Source organism: Strongylocentrotus purpuratus, unplaced genomic scaffold (genome assembly GCF_000002235.5).
Source record: "Strongylocentrotus purpuratus isolate Spur 01 unplaced genomic scaffold, Spur_5.0 spur5_contig_866, whole genome shotgun sequence".
NCBI classification, from domain to species: domain Eukaryota; kingdom Metazoa; phylum Echinodermata; class Echinoidea; order Camarodonta; family Strongylocentrotidae; genus Strongylocentrotus; species Strongylocentrotus purpuratus.
The window spans coordinates 262,959-283,240 of NW_022145575.1; the positions used below are offsets into that span (position 1 = coordinate 262,959).

The 20,282-nt window shown below is 36.3% G+C and overlaps 1 protein-coding gene across 8 annotated transcripts in view; it reads right to left on the reverse strand.

Moving 5' to 3' along the window:
- Positions 1–2,810: 2,810 nt before the first annotated feature.
- The window catches only part of LOC589781 (protein piccolo), a 51,259-nt gene continuing 33,787 nt past the window's right edge, over positions 2,811–20,282 (reverse strand). For 4 of the 8 annotated variants that reach the window (XM_030974075.1, XM_030974097.1, XM_030974102.1 and 1 more), the window contains 5 exons: positions 18,903–19,001; positions 15,165–15,371; positions 11,842–13,365; positions 7,567–9,098; positions 2,811–3,321 (listed from right to left, as the gene is read on the reverse strand). In XM_030974075.1, the coding sequence (XP_030829935.1) occupies positions 3,301–3,321; positions 7,567–9,098; positions 11,842–13,365; positions 15,165–15,371; positions 18,903–19,001 (3,383 nt within the window). In that variant the 3' untranslated portion in view covers positions 2,811–3,300. Of the gene's footprint in view, positions 3,322–6,450; positions 6,490–7,566; positions 9,099–11,841; positions 13,366–15,164; positions 15,372–18,902; positions 19,002–20,282 lie in introns of all 8 variants that reach the window. The other 4 variants (XM_030974111.1, XM_030974106.1, XM_030974079.1 and 1 more) reach the window with 3 other exon arrangements.

Sequence of the window (20,282 nt, forward strand, 5' to 3'; positions counted from 1 at the left end):
ATCTCATCTGTTCTTTGCCAAAACATTTATCAGAACTTTTGTTTAATGCTGTTTAAAGATCTTGTGTTAAAATTAAAGCTAACCCAGGATTAGATTCACTTCCTTACTGATGGCTAGGAAGACACTTTTGTGTTAACAGTCCTGAGCCACAATTGTTTAATTTGTTATCCTTATTTGTTTCTGGTTTTATCTTGCCTTATTTAATTCAACAAGAAACCAAATCACTGCAACGTGCAATGCCGCCCTCATTTGAAAGTGACAGAATAATCAGCTTGCTATTTGCAATCGCTCATCAGGAAGAAGAAGAAGAAGAACCTATTGCGGTTCATAAGAAAGTGATCTAACTGCGATTCACATAATTTTCTTAAAGACAATATGTTCAGTTGGTGCATGGCCGTACAAAAGCAACCAAGGTATCATTAGAAATCATACCCATTGGTGATATGAATTCTTGTGGCTGTAAACACTTCATATATTTACATAACCTTTCCAAAGTTGAACTTTTTCTAATGCCAATTACTAATCAAACAAAAAATGGAAACATGACGCTTTTGACTAATATAAGCAGGGCTCACATGACATGACTAACATGCAGACAACTTACAAAGTGCAAACCTTCATACATTTTTATGACACATTTGCATTGCTGTTATTGCAAATAAGCAGAACACTTAAATATGTTTATACCTCATATTACAGTACATCATGTCCAGACGTGATGGATATGTTTGCTATAATAATATGTAAGGTGCTCCAATATTACCCCGTCTCTGCTAGGCTACCGTATCAGTGCTCACAGCATTCAAGGAATTTCTGTTTGCCAATACAAATTTAACTGGGTGAAGAGTGGCAAATGTAAATTGATGTCTTGCAAAAGGACATTAGTGCTGCAGTGGGACTTGAACTGCAAACCCTGTGATCGTCTGACGTCAGACATATATTCACTAGACGACACCTCTACATGCAGTAATACTCTCCTCGTATATTGACATGCTTCAACAAAAAAACTTTTACAAGTTTGACATTTTGAATGACAATTGAAATAAACTTATAACAGATTGTACAGTGAGACATGATAATCAATGAGAAATAGAAATGATTTCAGAGCGTCTTATTACTTTCATTAAACCTTGCTCCAATAAGCCACTCTGGAATCATTATTTTAAAAAATTCTAAAAATAAAAAACTTGAGGCATTACATTTGTGAAAGATCTTTGTGGATTAAAACAAGAAAAACTACATAAGAAAATTACATAAAAATTGTTGCAAATATACAGGGGTAGGGTTCCCCCAGACTTATTGGAAATAAAAAAGATTGCAAATGTAAAACCTTCTAAATAGCTAGCCCACCAACAAGTCATCATACGAGAAACAACTGTCATGAAGATTGAGACAAGAATCCACTCACTATCTTGCTATTATTCTCACTGGGCCCCCGTCAGTTGCAATTCAAACCAAACACAAATCCTTCCTATCTCTTATGTACATACAGTCAAACCTGCTTTAGTGACCACCTGCCTTCAAACACCATGTTTTTTTTCTTTCCCATGAAACCAGTTTCTCATTGAAACATGTACTAAAGGAACCTGTCTACAAAGACCATTTTTTGTGTTTCCCTGGGGCGGTCGCTATAGACAGGTTCGACTGTAGTTGTGATTGATATAAGATACGATTGATATCAACTGCAAATAAGGAGCGATTAATATCAACTGTTCAAAAGACGAGGCCCAGTTGTTTATCATAGGCCTTCTCGATGGGGGCTAGCTATTGGTTTACTTTAGATGCAAAATCATGCAATACAAAAAAAAGGCCACATGATCACACTCACTTTGGTCTCACAGATCAAGGTGTTTAAAATATCCATGTCAAACTTGTACCTGTATCAAATACAGTATCAATGATTTACACTTGATTTCAATCTTTATTTCTATGAGCTCTCGAATCAGCCTCCCTACTAGTATATCTACAAAGCACCTTAGAGACATCACAGATGTATTAAGCGCTATATAAAGCGGAATATTATTATTATTATTACTAAAAATCTTTGTCAATGAGACCTCTTTTTCATATTATGACAAGTCTCAATTCTATTTTAGTTAAGATGTTTCATACTGACATAGCAACTTTCTTGATAAATACATATATAATGAATACATCTTATCTGAATAAATTTATTTCATTACTTCATTTCTATTCTTACATTTATCTTCACAAATACATTCAAGATTAACACAACAACAAAATATCTGCACATAATGTGCTCTATTTCAAGTTCCCAATTATATGATTACGGTAGTGGGAAAATGGATGATCTATCCCTCTTTTCAGAGTTTGAATACTTCATATTTACCTGGTCAAGTCATTTTTTAATACAATGTACTTAAAATGTATAGAGAATTATATGTGGGGGTTATCATTCTGCATCACTATCCTATCATAAGGGCATGGTGATAAATAGAATAGAAAAGTAAAACATAGTATGTCACAGACAGATGCAGGGTGGCACAAAGTAGTAGGCCTGCAGTATTTCATAGAAAGTGTTCAGATACTATTATCTACAGCCCACCAAACACTATATGATCCACTGTCATCCGATTTTCAAAGAAACTGAAAGGACATCAGTCATCAGATATATAATCTTTCCATTATTTAGAATGCATTGTATTAAACTCTTCTAGCCAGAGCACTGGCCAAACAGCTTTAAATCTTATCACAAAATATGTTTTACGTTACTAAGATTCAGAGCCGGTTTGACTTTTATCCATCAAGGAGGTTTGCAATACTTAAACATTTTCAGTTTTATTCATTTCTTTTTTATTTCAGAAGCTTGTTTGAATGTTCATATCAATGCTATTCCAAATTCTTCCAAAATTGGATCGCAGTCAGATCGTAAAGTGTGTGTAGAGCATAATACTAAAAATCATGACGGCTTCACCAACTTTGTCAACTTTAAGTTGACTTCATTTATCACATCAATCTCACAAGAGATTCTCAATTCACTCGAGTCATTCTTCATCCAATGTGTTCACCATGGCAATGTTTAGAGTAGACCGAAAGCTTCAGTCTCTGATATCGACGGTTGTTCCGCTGAGATTACATCTGGCTCCTCTGACCGCCTCTATACATATGTGTATGGGGAATTAAAGAATGACCCATACCAGACGGTTATTTCTGTCTATGTTTAGAGTATCTTTTTTAAAGGCTGGTCTTAGAAATGTTTTTCAGGCAAGCTCGATTGTCAAACAAGGTTGTGTTAAAATCTTGTGGATTCTGTTTGGTCACATCTCAGAGGTAGCGTCTTCACTTCCCCAGCATGAACATCTGTATGGTGGCGAGGAAAGAAAAACAGAATATTAAATACTTTCTTATCTGATCTACTTCATCCTCAATTGCTTCATTCAAATTGCTTGCATGGGTAAGGATTAAGGAAAGAACAGTCACTTCAATGATTTATTGAAAGCCGCATTCTCAATCAATTTTTTTGTTTACCCTTATATCTGTATTTACACGCAGAGACGAAGCAGTTAAACAGTCTTTAAAATTGAATTACAAAGGAGAAATAACACTTATCGATCTTATCAACAATGTTATGGCAAGGAAATAAAAGCAAAGCACTGCAAACATAGTCACACACTTCTAATTTGTGAAGCAGTTTTTGTTCCTGTTTACTTACCATAGGCATGCATGTTTAAGAAATATGACAGGGTCAAACTTCAACAATAAGCTCAAAAATGAACATAAGAATGTCATAATTACAGGATGGTAACCTAAATGAATGGTGCACATTCTCTTTAATATTAATCGTCTCAATTAATCAATAGTGGGCCTACTACGATCAATTGCCAAGCTTTGTGTTTACAGGGGCCAGTATGGTTTTTGGATTTACAATCCATGATGAGCAACATCATCAAATTCACACAAATCTTATTGCCTGGACCTCCAGAACCCCCACCCCCACAAAAAAAAAGAATATTCCAATGAACAAAAATGCAGAATTAAAAAAAAAGCAGTAGTACATTTACGATAGCATTAACAAAATAAAGGGTAAAGTAACTGACATATGTGCATACCGGAATCTAAAGGGGTGAATTGTAAGATTTGAATGGGTATCTGCCATGTGTTAAGCTAAGCAGGGCTGATCACTGATGCATGTATAGAAGACTCATTTAGGATTTTATGCAAGTAATCAATTATTGTTGTCTTCAAATACAATTGAAATATTAAATTGAAAAATTTCTGCTAAATTGCTGCTTGCTCTCATCACAGATGGCCTTCCATTTGATGTTAGGAACCTGAAACTCCAATGCGATGAACATCTTATACTAAACTTAATTGGCAAACATAATATAGCTGGCCGTGACTGCCGTATACTTGCTTCATATTTATCTTGCTGTCAGTGAAAAAGTACTTTCTAACTCCTTATTGAGAAGGAAAAAAACAACTTTTTGTCTATTTTACAGTGTGGTAAATGATCAAATTTTTATGATTGGATGTTATGAAATTGAGATTCTATCTCAGCAAAAATCAAGCCCATGACCAATATGACTGGCTCCCATGCAAACAGACTTCCACATCTAATGCAAATATGAACAATCCCAGATAACATCAAGTTGATTTTGATACATCCATGCAGAAAAACTCATAAAAACAGGCCTGAGAAAATTTGAGATGAAGCTGATAAAAAAGGCAAACTATCACATTGCGCATAAGTTTCTAAAAATTAAGTCATCTAGGGTATTCAAATATAAACATCATGACCCACGGCCCATAATAATAAAGATAATATTACCATTAAAATTTTTAATTTTTCTAAAAATACATGTACCAGTATTCAAAAGTGTGATTTTATAAAAAATAAGGCATTCCAAAAGAAATATTTGATGAACTTCATATTTATAAAATTTAAAAGGCTGCACATAATTGTGTTACCTGCATGACATGAATCAATTTTACGATATGTACGTTTACCGTTAAGTATCCTAGTGAAAAGTAGCGGCACGAATGGATGCGTCTAGAGCACAAAATGTGTCATAGTTTTGTCTCATTTGTCATATCTAAATGAAACAGTAGGTTTAATGGAGCCTAATTAAGGTTGTACATGATTTTGCAAGCTCTATTTCCTAACAATGTGGTTCTACATCTATGTGATGATACTTTGATTTTCTACAAATATGTATTTTGCATTATATCTAGATGCATCTTTTTATACCACTACCGGTATATTTCGCTATAAAACTACCTCACAATAACCACTACATGCATCTATAGGCCTGTCTTCATCAGCTCGAGTTTGCCAAATAACCCACTATTCTAAATATCCTGATGGCAAATCAACCACTTAATTTGCGTCTTCATCAGCCCGCAGTTGCAATTAGAGGGATATTTGGTCGAGATATCTTGGTCTTGTTTGCTAAATATCCTGCTATTCGGGAAATAGCGGGCTAAATTGTGCCTGTTCGAACTAGTTTGTGTTGAGCGTATCGGTCTGGTGAAGACGCAATTTAGAGCCTAGGGATACTATCCCATGTCTGAAAATAGCGGGTTATTCTGCAAACTTGAGCTGATGAAGGCAGGCCTTATACCATACAGAGGACCAATCACCCAAATATACACTATGATCAATAACTGTAAGGTGTTAAAAATTAAAAAAAATCCATGAATTGAGGGTTTAAATTAAGAAATTCTCCTAAGTTTAGTCCAGGACCGATCACCCAAATAAACACTATCATAAATTTTAAGGTGTTAGAAATTATCAAAAAACCTGAATAGACCAATACATCGTTAGCACATGTCCCAAATGACCCTGAATATTTATAGATCTTCAAAAACATGAAGAGGTCCCGTGCACTCTGTACATTTTGAAATAATCTCTCCTACAGTGATGGAGGTGCTACATATAAATAGCCTTTGTTTCCCCTTTTCAAAGAATACTTCCACCTGTGAATCATGGATTGCACTGCTTGTGCATAAATGAATAATGTTTACATAACTGTCATGAGAACGTATCCAGTATTTTTTCTCTGTGCATTTTACAATTTGGTCTGCAATGACCTTCATCTCAGCTTTCCATTGTATTCAAAAGAATTATTTGTATCATTTTGATATTGAATGAAATCAATACAAAAATGGGGTGGGTGGGTGGGTGGGTGTGGGTGATTGGTCCCCTTTCTAACTTCTCAAATGGTTTAACAAATAAAGCAGTGTCCCAAGACAGCAATCACTGGACAATATTTACATGAAATGACAGTCTAAACTCTGGCATCAGTTATCTCTACATACATGCAGCAAATGTTATTTTACCCCCACACACACTCGCCAACTTGTCTCAAATGAAAACAATCTGCCCTAAAAGATGAAATGTTCAGCGAGAAATCATGAAAACAAAACTTGCTTGTTGCAAAAGAAATGGCAGGCTGAGAATGAGTGCATTAAAAAAAGCTTCTCGTCTACCTACCCATTCCATAGACGTCTTCACCATTATTTAAATTCCTGTGTCAACAATTTTATAAACATTCTTCAACAATTTTCATGAAAGGCAATACATTTTTCAAATGAAGATTAAATGTGAATGAAACAATTTCTAAATACACTGCAAAGGAAGGAAATCATGTGATCCGAATGTTGAAACTAATTTCATGCAATTAATTGCAATTATCAACTAATTTCTACTACTATTATAGTTTCTTTCCACATCAAATTATGCTTTATTGCATAATTGGTATGCATGTGACTAAAGTATCACTAAGACTAAATGAAAAAGTAAACATCTTTGAGTATTATTAAAACAAGTTAATACTGAATATCAAGTTTCATTCTGCTCCTTGCATGATAAAATTATTTCTTGTCTTAAAATACCATAAATCTGTGATTATACCAAATTCAAATGAATCCCTAATGGTATCAATATTGGATACCGGTAATCGTCTTGGATAATAAAATGCTACAACAACAAAATTTATGGGTGATTATTTTTTCTTTTTGAGGGAGGATGATTTGATAACATATCAAACAGATCATTTATGGCTGGCTTCTGCCTAAATATAATGGTTCTTTCACAATGTACTTTAGACATAAATAATACCATGCAAACACATGGGAGGGATCTCACAAAAGATTATATATTGGCAAGCTCTGCATTATACAAATATTTTGACAGCTATGCAATTGTGGTGTAAGCAGCTGTACTACAGTAACACTACAAAACATTAGGCATACATGTAATTATATGCATCAATAACAAATAAAAGGCTTTTCTACAATTTCTTCAGAACTTCAAGTGGGATAGACATCGTGCCATGCTGTTTTCTCCCCCTCTCTCTATTTTTGTCTATCTCTATAAATGAATACTAGAGACATCAAAGAGATATCATTAACAAGAGAGAAATTACACTGATGGCTTTATATGTTTATCAACTTTGCCAATCATATCGTTTGACTTGTTTTGTTTCCAAAGCAAAATACATTTCGAGCATCAATTCTATGTCTAGTCATTTGGAGATCTATCACTACGTCTTATCTGCATTTGCATTTTGTGGTACGTTAATTGTTAGGATGTTTAATACTTACACTTCTGAGGTCTGTAACTTTCCTCACGTGCGAAGAAGAGTAACCCTCTTCATTCTCTGGTGCTGATACCTTGCCGTACGTGGAAGCTGGTCTGAAGGGGCGTGGTCCTTTCTGCGGTTTAGGTCTGATGGCTGGAGGTACTTTCCTACTCCCCTGGCTACTGATTGGTGCTGCTGGTGGTGGTGAAGTTGGTGTATCCTTGGTTGCTTCAGGCTGCGAGGTCTCCGCATTCAATGTCATTGTCTTGGATGTATTATTATTGCTTATATTAAGGGAAAAGTTGTTAGACAAGGATGTTGCTATGGGTGGGGAGGTGGGGGGATCCTCTACAGAGGAAACAGAAGGTTCGGATGAGGTGGGTGAAAGACCATTGGTGACAGGGGAATCATGTCTGGTAGGACTCGTTTCAGTTCTTAACTCAAGCTTTGGGGTTTCAACAGAGAGAGCTGCAGCAGCTGTTCCTTCTTTGGAGGATGTAGAGGAGGTTAAGGAGGAATTGGAGTCACTGCGTTGTCTCTGAGCCTCTCTCTGAGCAGACAGGACATAGGAGGATTTAGGAGCATTCTTCTTCTTGAGGATATCCGCAAAAACATTCCGTCTGCCACTTGCAGTAGCCTGTGCATCCGTAGGAGGCTTTAATGGGGTTTCTTGATGCGTTACCTCATCTGGCTGATCTCTTGATGTCTCCTTAGGTTCTTCTTTAACGCCAGAATCGGTTTCATCCGCGACAGACTTCGCTGGAGAGTCTTGTTGATCAACGGCAGGAGTGGCGACAACTTGAGGTGGAGTGACCTGCCCATAGGCAGGCAGAGGTTGCACGCCCATGGGAGTGTACATCATCTGTGGTGGGGACATCATCATACCCCCACCGGGCTGGCCGGGAACCATAACATTACCCCCACCAGGCTGGGGAACCATGACATAACCCCCCATCGCCTGTTGCTGTTGCTGCATAAACATTTGTTGCTGTAAAATCATCTGTTGCTGCATTTGTTGCATCTGTTGTGTCTGGTATGCCATTGCAGGGTTCATCTGCATGGGAGCTGAGGCTGAGGTAGGGTTCAGGACCAATTGTTGCTGCAACATAGCCATTTGTTGTTGAAGTTGTTTATATTGTTCTGCTAACTGCTCCATATTGGGCTGTTCCGCTTTGGCAATTTCATCCTGTTGCTTTGTAACTTCATGCACTTCCACATCTTTCTTCTCTTCTACATTTGTCTTCTCTTCACCTTCTTTCTTTTCTTTTTCTTTCTCTTCCACTGTTTCCTCTTCTTTTTCTTTCTCCAAACTAAGAGATTCCTCTACCGTGTCTTTGGTCTTGTCTTTATTCACCTGCAGTGTTTGATCACCAACTGCTTCCCTGGTGACTCCCCCTGCCAAAGCCGTCAGAGACTTCTCTTCCAACATACTCTCAGAGTCTTCCCCTTGAGGGGTTGGAGAGTAACTAGTAGTCTCTTTGCTATCCTCATCCAGACTTAGTTTCATCATTTTAGTCAGAGCAGCTCTCTTCTCTTTTATGTCAGTAGTAGTGTCTGCAAAGCAAATTAAATAAAGCACACATTAATGGGTTAGACCTAGGGTATTCATTCCTTAAACTACAATGTAGTAACACTATGTTAAAAGCATATTAATCATATTGTTGCAAGAAGAAAATTAATGCAAGCTAATACAAAAAATAAAAAAATAAATGGTAACAGGTACCATTTACCTTGTCGAGTGAATAATTAAAATTAATTAAGTTCAATTAAGCAAGGTGTTTCTGTAAAAAAAGTTCCCCAACTTTGAATCAAGCATTGAGTAGGGATTGTTTACTAATAATGAAATTCATTATCATATAAGTACTTAATTTTTATGCTTCTTAATACTAATAGGCCATTTTCGTAATGTAATCAAATTCAATACACAAATCTTTGTTAAGTGCCTTGTTGCAAATTATTTCATACACCTGTTACAAATAATTGTATTTCAATAGTCAGAATGTGAATTGCAAACTTTTTGTGTTGTTAGGTAGGACAAGCCATAATGTTTGTCCAACCTAGCAACAATTAATGTATGCAATCTGCATTCTGACTATAGAAATACAATTATTTGTAACAGGTGAATGAAATAATTTGTTACATAGCACTTAACAAAGGTGTCTGCACTAAATTTGAATACATTAATACGAAAATGGTCTATAATTAGTATGTAACTCAGGTTTCAAGGATCACTGAACACCACTGTCTTGTTGAAATTGTGCAAAATCACAGTTGGTTCACTTTCTTGTAAAACACAGAAGGCAAACTCTCATCACATATTTATCCTGATTGCCTATCATTCAGAAAGCAAATCTCAAAATAGTTACAATGATACCTAAATCTATATGTATATCATAATGATATACCAAACAGACAATAACAATCAATGCTAGTGGAACCTATATCTTTAAAAACATTTCTGACAAGTAACATTCTACCATGAAAACTGTCAAGTGATTTTTGCACATCAAGGAGAAACCGAGAGCCAAAAAGAGACAGATCAAGGAGCAATGCAAATCAAAGACCAGTAGAAGAAAAGAAAACACATCCTAAATTACCAGATGTGTGCTTCAACACTAGACTTCAACAGCATCCGCTTCTGTCTTCAATTATGAGTTTAAAAATTGACAGAAATCACAACATTTTGGGTATATTAACTTGAGTTAATCTTTGCTCACTTTATTGTTCTTGATGAAGATTCTCAACTAACTTCTGGTTTCTAGTTCTGTAAACTTCACAATTTTTTTCTACTAAGGTTTAGTAAGCTCAACCATGATGAGATTTGCTTATTTTACTGATTGCAATGAAGAGCAACCAAATCAGCCGTCATAGCCATTTTACACTGCACCTTTCCTTCTCTGTTTTACCAGAAATTCAGGTTTATCACAAAATGATTTCAGGTCAGTGACACTTATTGGCATAATGACCCTGGAAACCTCTCCATACAAATTATTCTATTAGGGCCCCATTGCATAAAACTTCCCATTAATGGTCACTTTGCCATTAATAATGGTTACTTCCATAGAAACCTTGATCAGATAGGCTGTTAATATCACCATGGTAGTTAATACAGTATTGATGGCAAAGTTAACCTCAGTGGTAACTATTATGCAATAGTGCTCTGATGATGTGAATTTCGTTACTGGTACATAATGCTCGGCTTACATCCTAGTTTTTCAAGCCAAGTTATTTTTTAACAATAGATCTTTTTTGCATCACTTGGAAAGAATATTAGAAAGAATGCTAAAGGAGAAAGCATATTTTGTAGAATAATTTTAAACACACTTGAAAATGAATTTATCATCCCCCCCCCCCAATAAAAAAAAATCATTATTTAAGAAAAACAACTTCTCAATGTTTTTGTTTTAATTGTTTCCTTGAGGTTCCAACTTACATTTTTAATAGCACATCAAATGATGCTAAATAGTACATTTATAATATGCTTTGAATCGTGTACTATTATAGAATTGTATGCATAAATAATATCAAACATAATTTAATATAGATCTATAAGAGAATATCTAAAATATAGTTTCAAAAATTGAATTTGGTCATCATTGTTCAAGTTCATATGCTGACTGTGAAGAATAGTTGATCATGAAATATCAATTTCAATTATAAATTTGAATAATTGCATATCTATAGGTGATTATTACATATCATCGATGCTTAAAATCAGAATCTATTCCCACCACCCAAGAGAGTGCAGAAATATATAATTGTGACATCATAATACACTCAAAGAGCATGCAGTAAGAATTGGAAGACTCAGCATTTTACAAAAATGGTTAATGGCTGGATTAGAGTAACCTAATATCCCATACAACATTTTTGAGCGTGATGATGAAATAAGATCATGCAGATGATGGCTAATACACAAGGATGGCTGATTGATGAACAGAGTTAGAAAGCAGATTAACACCAATACTAAGCTGAATTTAATAATAATAATAATAATAATAATATCAGATACATGTAGCTTATATGATGATGAAAGATATATGATCAGAAACTGGCATATTTAATGAGGCCTCTTAGGAAATCTTCAAGACTTTAATTGCCTTATTGATTTTGAAAAAGAATAAAATTTTGATGAGCAATTAGAATAGTGAGAATATCCAACTATGCTAAAGAATGACTATGAACAGAGTATTGTGCAAATGAATGAAGATCTTGGCCATGTGCTAGCTAGGATAAGAGCATGATGGATAATAATAATAATAATAAATCATAAAAGAGAAGATGATAAAAGGCTGACCTTTGTGTTTAGGAATGACAAGATTAGGACTACTCTCCACAACCACTGCCTCTGTAGAGACGCATTCACTCTCAAATCCAGATGACATCTCTCCTACCATCTCCTCCTCCTCTAGCTCTTTCTCTTTCAAATCATTCGTCCCGAAAGAGATGCCTTCACCCTTTTCTTCATGATTGAAGGAATCCGTTTGCTGAACGTCTGCAGAGTCTCGCGACGTGGTCAGTTGCTCTGAGCTGTGAGCATCCGGTTCAGACGGAGGGTCACCGAAGGTCTCATCGAGGAAGACATCATCACTGCTGTTGATGGTGTCGAAGCTCTCTTCGAATTTCATCGATTTGTGGAGTTGCATCAGACGACTCTTCAGCGTGTCTTCAAGTTCACCACTAAGAGAGCGAGAGAGATCAGGATTCGATTCGGGCATGGCTTGGACAACGGCGGGAGACGCCACTTCTATTGGTTTTTCTTTGGATGATGTGGGTGTTGCACCTTTGTCCTTCGTTGTACAAGTATCTTGACCAAGAGTTGATTGTTGACCAGTTGTTTTTTCCGTTGATCCTAATGCTACAGGACAGAGCTTATCTTCCTGCGCTTGTCGGGGAGGAGCAACAATCTCCACTTCAACCTCAAATCTATTTGGGTTCTCTTGAGAGCCTACAGACTTCACTGGAGGTTTGCCTTCTACCCGGTTATCAGATGTAACCTCTGCCTTCTTCGTAGACTTTCTTGCTCTAATGGCTGGGGTAGGCAACCTCTCTGTACTTTCTACTGCCACCTTATCAGGTGACGAGTGCTGATCACTCACTGAATCAGAGGATGTCTTCTTTTTTCGTCTAACTGGAGCGACTGGTTTGGACATTCCTTGAGGGTCGTCAATGCTTTTGCTTTGCTGGATCACACCAGGTTGTTTAAGATCGGGAGCAAACTGAACCGATTTGATCGACTTTACGTCATTGGTAGATGAACTTCTGTCTTTCCTGAATGTAGGGGGTAACGGAGGGGCTCTTGACGGTCTGAGTTTCATAACAGGGGCTGTAGCAGTCTTGCTGCCAGGCTGTTTGCTAAATGCCTCTAAGAATGCCGATTGAAGAGCACTCAAAGCAGATTCGTCTTCCTTGTCTAAGCTAAGAACCAATGGAGGAGGGCGTCTTGGAGCTTTCCTCTTCTTGTAACGCCCACTGATCTGATCCGCCGACTTCTGCTTGGTCATCGCTTTTTTAGAAGCATCAGTGCTCTCTTTGTTGGGAGTGTCTAGCTGTGGCTCGGAGGAAAACCGAGTGATTCTTGGCTTTGGTACCGGAGCACCTTGACCCCTGTTTGCATCACTCACACTCCGATCCCTTGATGTATCAGGGTGGCTCTCATCGGATGACTGAGAGATCTTGACAATCCTGGGTTTAGGGACGGGCTTGGTAGGTTCATCATTGGATATTGTGGTTAGTTGTATCTTTTGTGATGGTTTAGTTAGACCACACTCACTATCAAGCTGGTTGTTACTGTTAGAGGTTAGTAGGAGCGGTGAGAGAGCTGAGGAAAGGGTGCACGGTTAGAGCAGTCATAGGAGGGAAGAAGGAAGGAGGCATGCCAGAAAGAAGAAAAAGAGAGAACGTAATCACAATCAACTGAAAGCAAAGAACAACAGGTGTGATGATAGATATCAAATTACTTGCAAGAAAAGACCTGGGAGTGCAACTATAGTGCAGGAGACTATCACATTTACAGAGGAACGTGCACATACTAATACAGAAGGGTGTGCATATAGGAATTCTAACAATGCTTTACTAAGTTCACTCACAATATGTCATTCAATACAGACTATTTTTTAATTTTTTTGTGTGTTTCATTTTGTTTCCAAAATAGAAATGTTGATTGTTTGTGTTAGAGGAGTCTTTAAAAAGCCAACTTTGGTATGATATTATGGATCAAAATAATCTATACATGTTATGAAACACACAATGCTTTCCTGCATGGAAACGGTGTCTCTCTATTCTGATATGCAGTAGGCCTACTATTCTAGGGTAACACATTTATGTTGGTATCCTAGACTTCTAACCTAAGTTAGTAGATTGTATGGAAACTTCAGTAGCCTCTATAGCAACTATCATGGACTTCTGTCTTGGGGCAACTATATTGCATACCTAACCTATCTAAAATATCATCTTATACATCTCACAGTGATTAGCTTTAAACCTTGGTGCATATAGTGCATGCTGCATTATACATGCAATAATAATTCAAGTGACATCTAACCCTCTAAAATACACCAACTACCGGTATAGGCTACTACACCACAGGGTTTAAAGGAAATAAAAAACAAACAATAAAAGAAGTATATCTTTAGCTGAATTGTGCATCATGACGAAAAGTCTTTAATACTGGTTTATATAATCAGTCTATACTTATGCTCTTTTAAAAATGTCATTTATTATTTATTGTACTATTTATTAATTTGTTTACTGTTTTTAATTGTTTTTTAATTGTATTTTAATTGTATCATGTAATACAGGGCTTTCTTGCAAAGCAATTTGTACTGAAGAGACTACCTTCAATAAATAAATAAATAAATAAATAAATAAATATAACTTCTTCACAGCAATCACATTCATTTCATGCATCAACCAAGTGCATCAACCATGACTTGGTGCAAACAAATAATGACGGCTTTGAAATGACATTTTAATACATTTAGGATATGTTTTCATGTTTCAAAGTTGTTTATCAACTAATTTTGCTCCACAGCACACTGGGAAAAGGTTTGACACCTGTCTTCAGAAATTATTATCTCTGATAATCAATGTTTTGGTAACAGCTTTTTGTTTTGGGTGCATTGGACTATCCTTTCTCTTGTATTATAAACGTGTCAAATCTTTATTATGAATACAAGTTTAATATTCACTATCATGTTTGAAAAACAAAAATTCTAAATAGGAAAACGGGATTTGGAAAGTCTAATGTGAATAGGGTTGGAGGGCTTTTGAAATTGATTACTGAAATTCCAAAGAGTATTTACATAAAGGATAAGATTGAAATAAAGAGAAATGACATGATCTTCGTTTAAAGATTTTAATTCTGTAAATATTTGCAAGGTTTGAATTAGAAATGTTATTCATGGCAAAGTCAGATGAACTATGAACAGATTAGCATGACAGCAATAACAAACAATTATAGCACACAAAGGAAACCATTATACCAAATCAAGATAGTTAGTTAAATATCACAAGTTTACAAACACCAAATTATAATCACTAGGCAAAAACAAATACAACAAAATAAACTTTAGCTGGTTAGGTATTAATAAAATTTCAACGTTTTAATCTGCAACTTACCTGCTTTGTTGTCATCTGCTGTTTGCTCCGATATGTTGGCTTGTGTTTCATCTGTACTAGCCTCTGTCGTATCTTCATCCTGATTGGTCGAATCAATCCGAACTTTCTCTCCCGACTCTGGATCCTCTGGCACTGATTGGTCGATACTGGCAATGTTGACTTGAGACACGCTGACCTCTTGCTCTGCTGTTGCATCGTTAGTCAAAGCTAGGGAACGACAAGAAAGACAATGCTCGGTTCTATCTCTAGTCAACACTACGTACATTAGGGACTTTTAGATTTGCACATCGACAAAGTAGACTGCCACGTGTGACGTCCTTTTACGGCACTGTGACTTCCTTTTAAGGCACTGTCAGTACCTTATAAGAACGTCACACGTAGCAGTCTTCTATGTCGACGTTCAAATCTAAAAGTCCCTATTGTAGAAAATAGAACAGGGCTTAGAGCACAGCTCAATAGGAACGGAGGGGGTCCAACAGCAATGGAATTTCTATCATTCAAAATTTCATCAATTATTCCATGTGGTCACATATGGTCTCGCAACTTTATTTATGACTTTTTCTTTAAATGACCTCCTCCAAATTGTTTTCTCGGAGCTATTTAAACATTATACTGTACTTTCAAAGAGCTCACTTTCCACAGACAAATTCTTTATCACTCCAAGGTACTTTTTTCAATGCTGTACTCCCTGAGTCATGAGGTACAGAGACAGATGTGCACTATGCTCAGGTCGTTTATTTTACTGCAGGAATTCTGAGGGGAGGGGGGGGGGGGGTAGTTTACTATGTCATGTGATCAAGGGTACTGCATGTATACATCTAGCCCCCTGCCCACCCCCACTCTATTCCACCCTCAATAGTCATAAAAGACGGTCAGCACAATCATTTTATAAAATAATGTAAACAGTTAAGAAACTGAGCTAATTGTGAGAATGACTAATTGTGAGAATTCCTACATGATATTTAAAAAAAGGAATGATTTAACTCCTCGATGAAGCCACATACTATACAAGTTTTTAACAAAAAACATTGTCTAAAAGCTGTAACTTGTCTATTTTTATTTCTAATCTCTAATTCTATAAGTTTTATTACCTAAAAAAGTGCAGTTGCAATCACTCACAGAAATGAAAGTGTTATAAAGCAAGCAAAGGATGGTTAGTAATAAGCAATTAAAGCAAACAATGTACTTGTTTTTTTATATGATGCTACGCTGATCATAAACATACCAACACACACATGCCAGCAAAACAAATCATTAGTGAACACGAGACAGATCTTGTTTCAACCTCATTGTCTTTGTAAAAAAAAGCCATACAATGGCAAGAAATATATTTATGGATGTATTCTCTGGTTCTTCTTGCAGGCTATCCCCTGACCTGTATATTCATGTTATTTCTGTTTGGCCCATATCAAAGAATCTATCATCATTATGACAATACAAGTGTACTATTTGATTGGAGTTTTCTATGCAGGTCTAAATGTAGACACATACATAATAACATACAGTGTAGTGTACTATGATCAGAAAAAGAGCTAGGGCCATAAATTTTTATATCCACCATAAATAAAGAAGATAAGGTGTAAGCTTATCGTCTGTAATGTCCAAGTCTGAACAAGTTTCAGTTCAGACAACACGCCATTTTCGTAATATAATCAAATGGAATTCACAAATCTTTGCTAAGTGCCTCGTTACAAGTTATTTCATTCACCTATTACGATTAATTAAATTTCAATAGTCAGAATGCAAAATTGCAGACATTAAATGTTGCTAGGTAGGACAAGTCATAATGTTTGTCCTACTTCGCAACAATTAATGTATGCAATTCACAAACTGTCTTTTTAAAAAAGCAACAGAATCCATTTATATTCATATGTTGAAGACACACTTGTTTTCAGGAGCTTTTGAATACTTTTTAAAAAATATTTGTAATTGTGTGTCTGTAAAGAAGCACTGCTGGGAGTCTTTTTCTTCATAACAGCGCATGGCAGTATAGTATATTAACATAGCAGCTGCGCTTTATAAATTGATCTAATTATTATTATTTATTATATTCATATATGAATTACATCCATATTTTCCATGATAGTATGTATTCATTCTACTCTAGTGGACATATAGATGTATGTTCTTTTATGTAGAAAATATTCCAGAGGAGTAGAGCGTAAGAGCAATGTCAACAAATGGGTCCAAAGAACTACACTACTAGCAGCCAGTGGACTTTATCCCTGGCTATATGTCTTTGCTATTAAATGCTACTGTTCAAATAATACCACACATAATAAACCTTGCAGTATCTCTTAACAGGTTCATAAAATATTGGCAGACTGAAATGACAAAGTACATGTAGTTTAGGATGTACTTCTAAATTTCATGTTGGTTCTACATTCAAATAAATCGCATTTCACTGAATTGCTTGAAAATGAATGTACAAGTACTCAAAGGAAGGGGTCATTTTGTCACTTTCCAAACCAAATTAAATTGCCCCAAATCACTAGGATTCAATTACCATATGTTTCTCATATCTATGCCTGTATGGCATATTTTTCTTCAGTTGTCGCTATAAAAATGACATTATGACAAGATTTTATCCAAAGCTTTCAAACTTATATTTTTAATAGTTTTATTTCTTAATCTTTCAACCCGATTATACCTGACTTTGTATATCAAGAATTATGTGTTTATTATTGAATATTTACAAGTTAGTTGGAGTTCATCTTGAATAATTCATCTTATCATACAAAAACAAAGCATACCTTTAACAAGTCATGATTAGAAATGATGTGCACGAGAGCACAGCAAACATGCTTTCCACCTGTTAAATATTAACATTATCTTTAGTACCGGAACAAACACCTACCATTGTCAAATGAACAATAGGAAAGTACAAGAAAGATCGGAAGATTGCATAACCACCATTATATTCCAATATTTAGGGAATAATGAGAAAGTCAGAAGATTGCATAACCAGCATTGTATTCTTATATTGAGAAAGTTGGAAGATTGCATTATTACCAGCATCGTATTCTGATATTTAAGGAGTAAATGAGAAGATTCAAGATTGCATATATTTATGGAGTATCATCAAAGTGCTTTGCAATGGAAAAGAATTCATAGTAAAATGCTACAGGATGAGGGCATATCCCATTAGGATTTTAACATATGTAAGTCATGACTTTTCCTACACAAGGGAACTCCACTCAACATCCTATCCAAGGGACTAAGTGTTGACTACTGTTACCTAGCCTGCATCTATGAAACAGCAGAGGGGGCATAATAACACACAACGCAGGCTTTGATCAGTCATCCGCCTGGGTTGAATTCAAACCCACGTTTGAGGGGCAAACACAGTACTGACTGAACCATCTCAGCTCTACCTCTCATTGCCATTTTATCGTTTCAAAATATTAGTCACCACTACTTAGGGATTTCATCATAAAGTAAACGTTGTTCAAATGTTAGGATTCTGAAAAAGTCCCTTCATTCCCAATTATCACAACTCCTTTTTCTGCTTACATGATGTCATTGTAACCACACAATCGAACGAGTAAGGGTGCCGTATTCTGAATTGGCAATCCTCTCAAAAAATAAATTGGCTTTTTGATGGTTGGAATCACAACAAACTGATACGTCACACAATCTAAAGCACTCAAAGACAACAAAGAGATGGTTTGACGAAGAGCTACATGAAAGCTGGATCGAGACACACGTACAGCAAGCATTCTTACACACACAACTTACATTCCCTGCCCACTGCTAGCGCTTCTTCAAAAGCATCCTCCATGCTTTTGATAAGACTGGACGTAGCAGAGGCACAAAGGCTACTGGCTAGATCATGGTCTGCAGGATGCAAGATGGTCAGAGTCAAGATGGGGTTGTTAGGCAGGATAAGGTCCTTACAATGGGTGTGGTTATGGGTGTGGTCATGGGTGTGGTTATGGGTATGATTATGGTTCTGGGTGTAGTTATGATGGGAGTGGTCATGGGTGGGGTTATGGGTACGGTTATGGTTATGGGTGTGGTTATGATGGGAGTGGTCATGGGAGTGGTTGTGGGTATGGTTATGGGTGTGGTTATGATGGGAGTGGTCATGGGTAGGGTTATGGGTATGATTATGGGTGTGGTTATGATGGGAGTGGTTATGATGGGAGCGGTCAAGGGTGTGGTTATGGGTGTGGTTGTGGTCATGGGTGTGGTTATGATAGGTACAGTAATGGGTGCAAGGTTATGATGGGGGTGTGGTTATGATGGGTGTGGTTATGATGGGTGTGGTTATGATGGGGGTGTGGTTATGATGGGGGTGTGGTTAAGATGTGCGTAGTTACGAAGATGGTGTGGTTATGATGATAGTGGTAAAGATGGGTATTTTTATTATGATATATAGAGATAATAATTACTTGGGGGAGTGGTATAAGAGTGGAGCAATAACATTATAACTGTATTCTACGCTAGTGCAATGGCTCATGGCATATTAGAATAAGTGATTTAGATTAAATTTACATTAGGGATAACATGGGTACACAACCAAAATCAGCAGCTGAAGCTAAGCAATAATAATATGATTATATTACATTGCATTGCCTTATATTTAGTATAATCAATATGAAGCAATATAACCAATAAAATAAAAAGTGGGTGAAATTCTAAAATGGCTACATTATTGCACACACATCCACTCCAGGAGGGGGTAGGACAGGGGGTTTTCCTTCTACCTAGCCAAATCACCACATATGTGTATGGTGAATGCATTTAAATCATTAGCTATTCATGTATCTATTCACAGTTTTTTTCTAAGTTTCGTTTCCTTTTAATAATAATAACATATTTCAACATGAAGTAGTGAATATTAAGCCTAAGCTTTCAAATAAAAAAGGAATAGGACGGAAAAGGGATTTCCCCTTAAAACGTTAGGATTCCATGAAAACATCAACCATTAGAATGACATCCCAATAAGGACCACTACACAAGGGAAGAGATGGAAAATTGAAAGTCTCCATTTTAAAGGGGAAAGGATGCCAATATACTTCTAATGTCATGGCAATTTCACAGTTTACTTGATACTAGACTGACTGAAATGAAGAAAGACTGAAAATTCTTTTGGGGTCACACAAGTGGGATGAC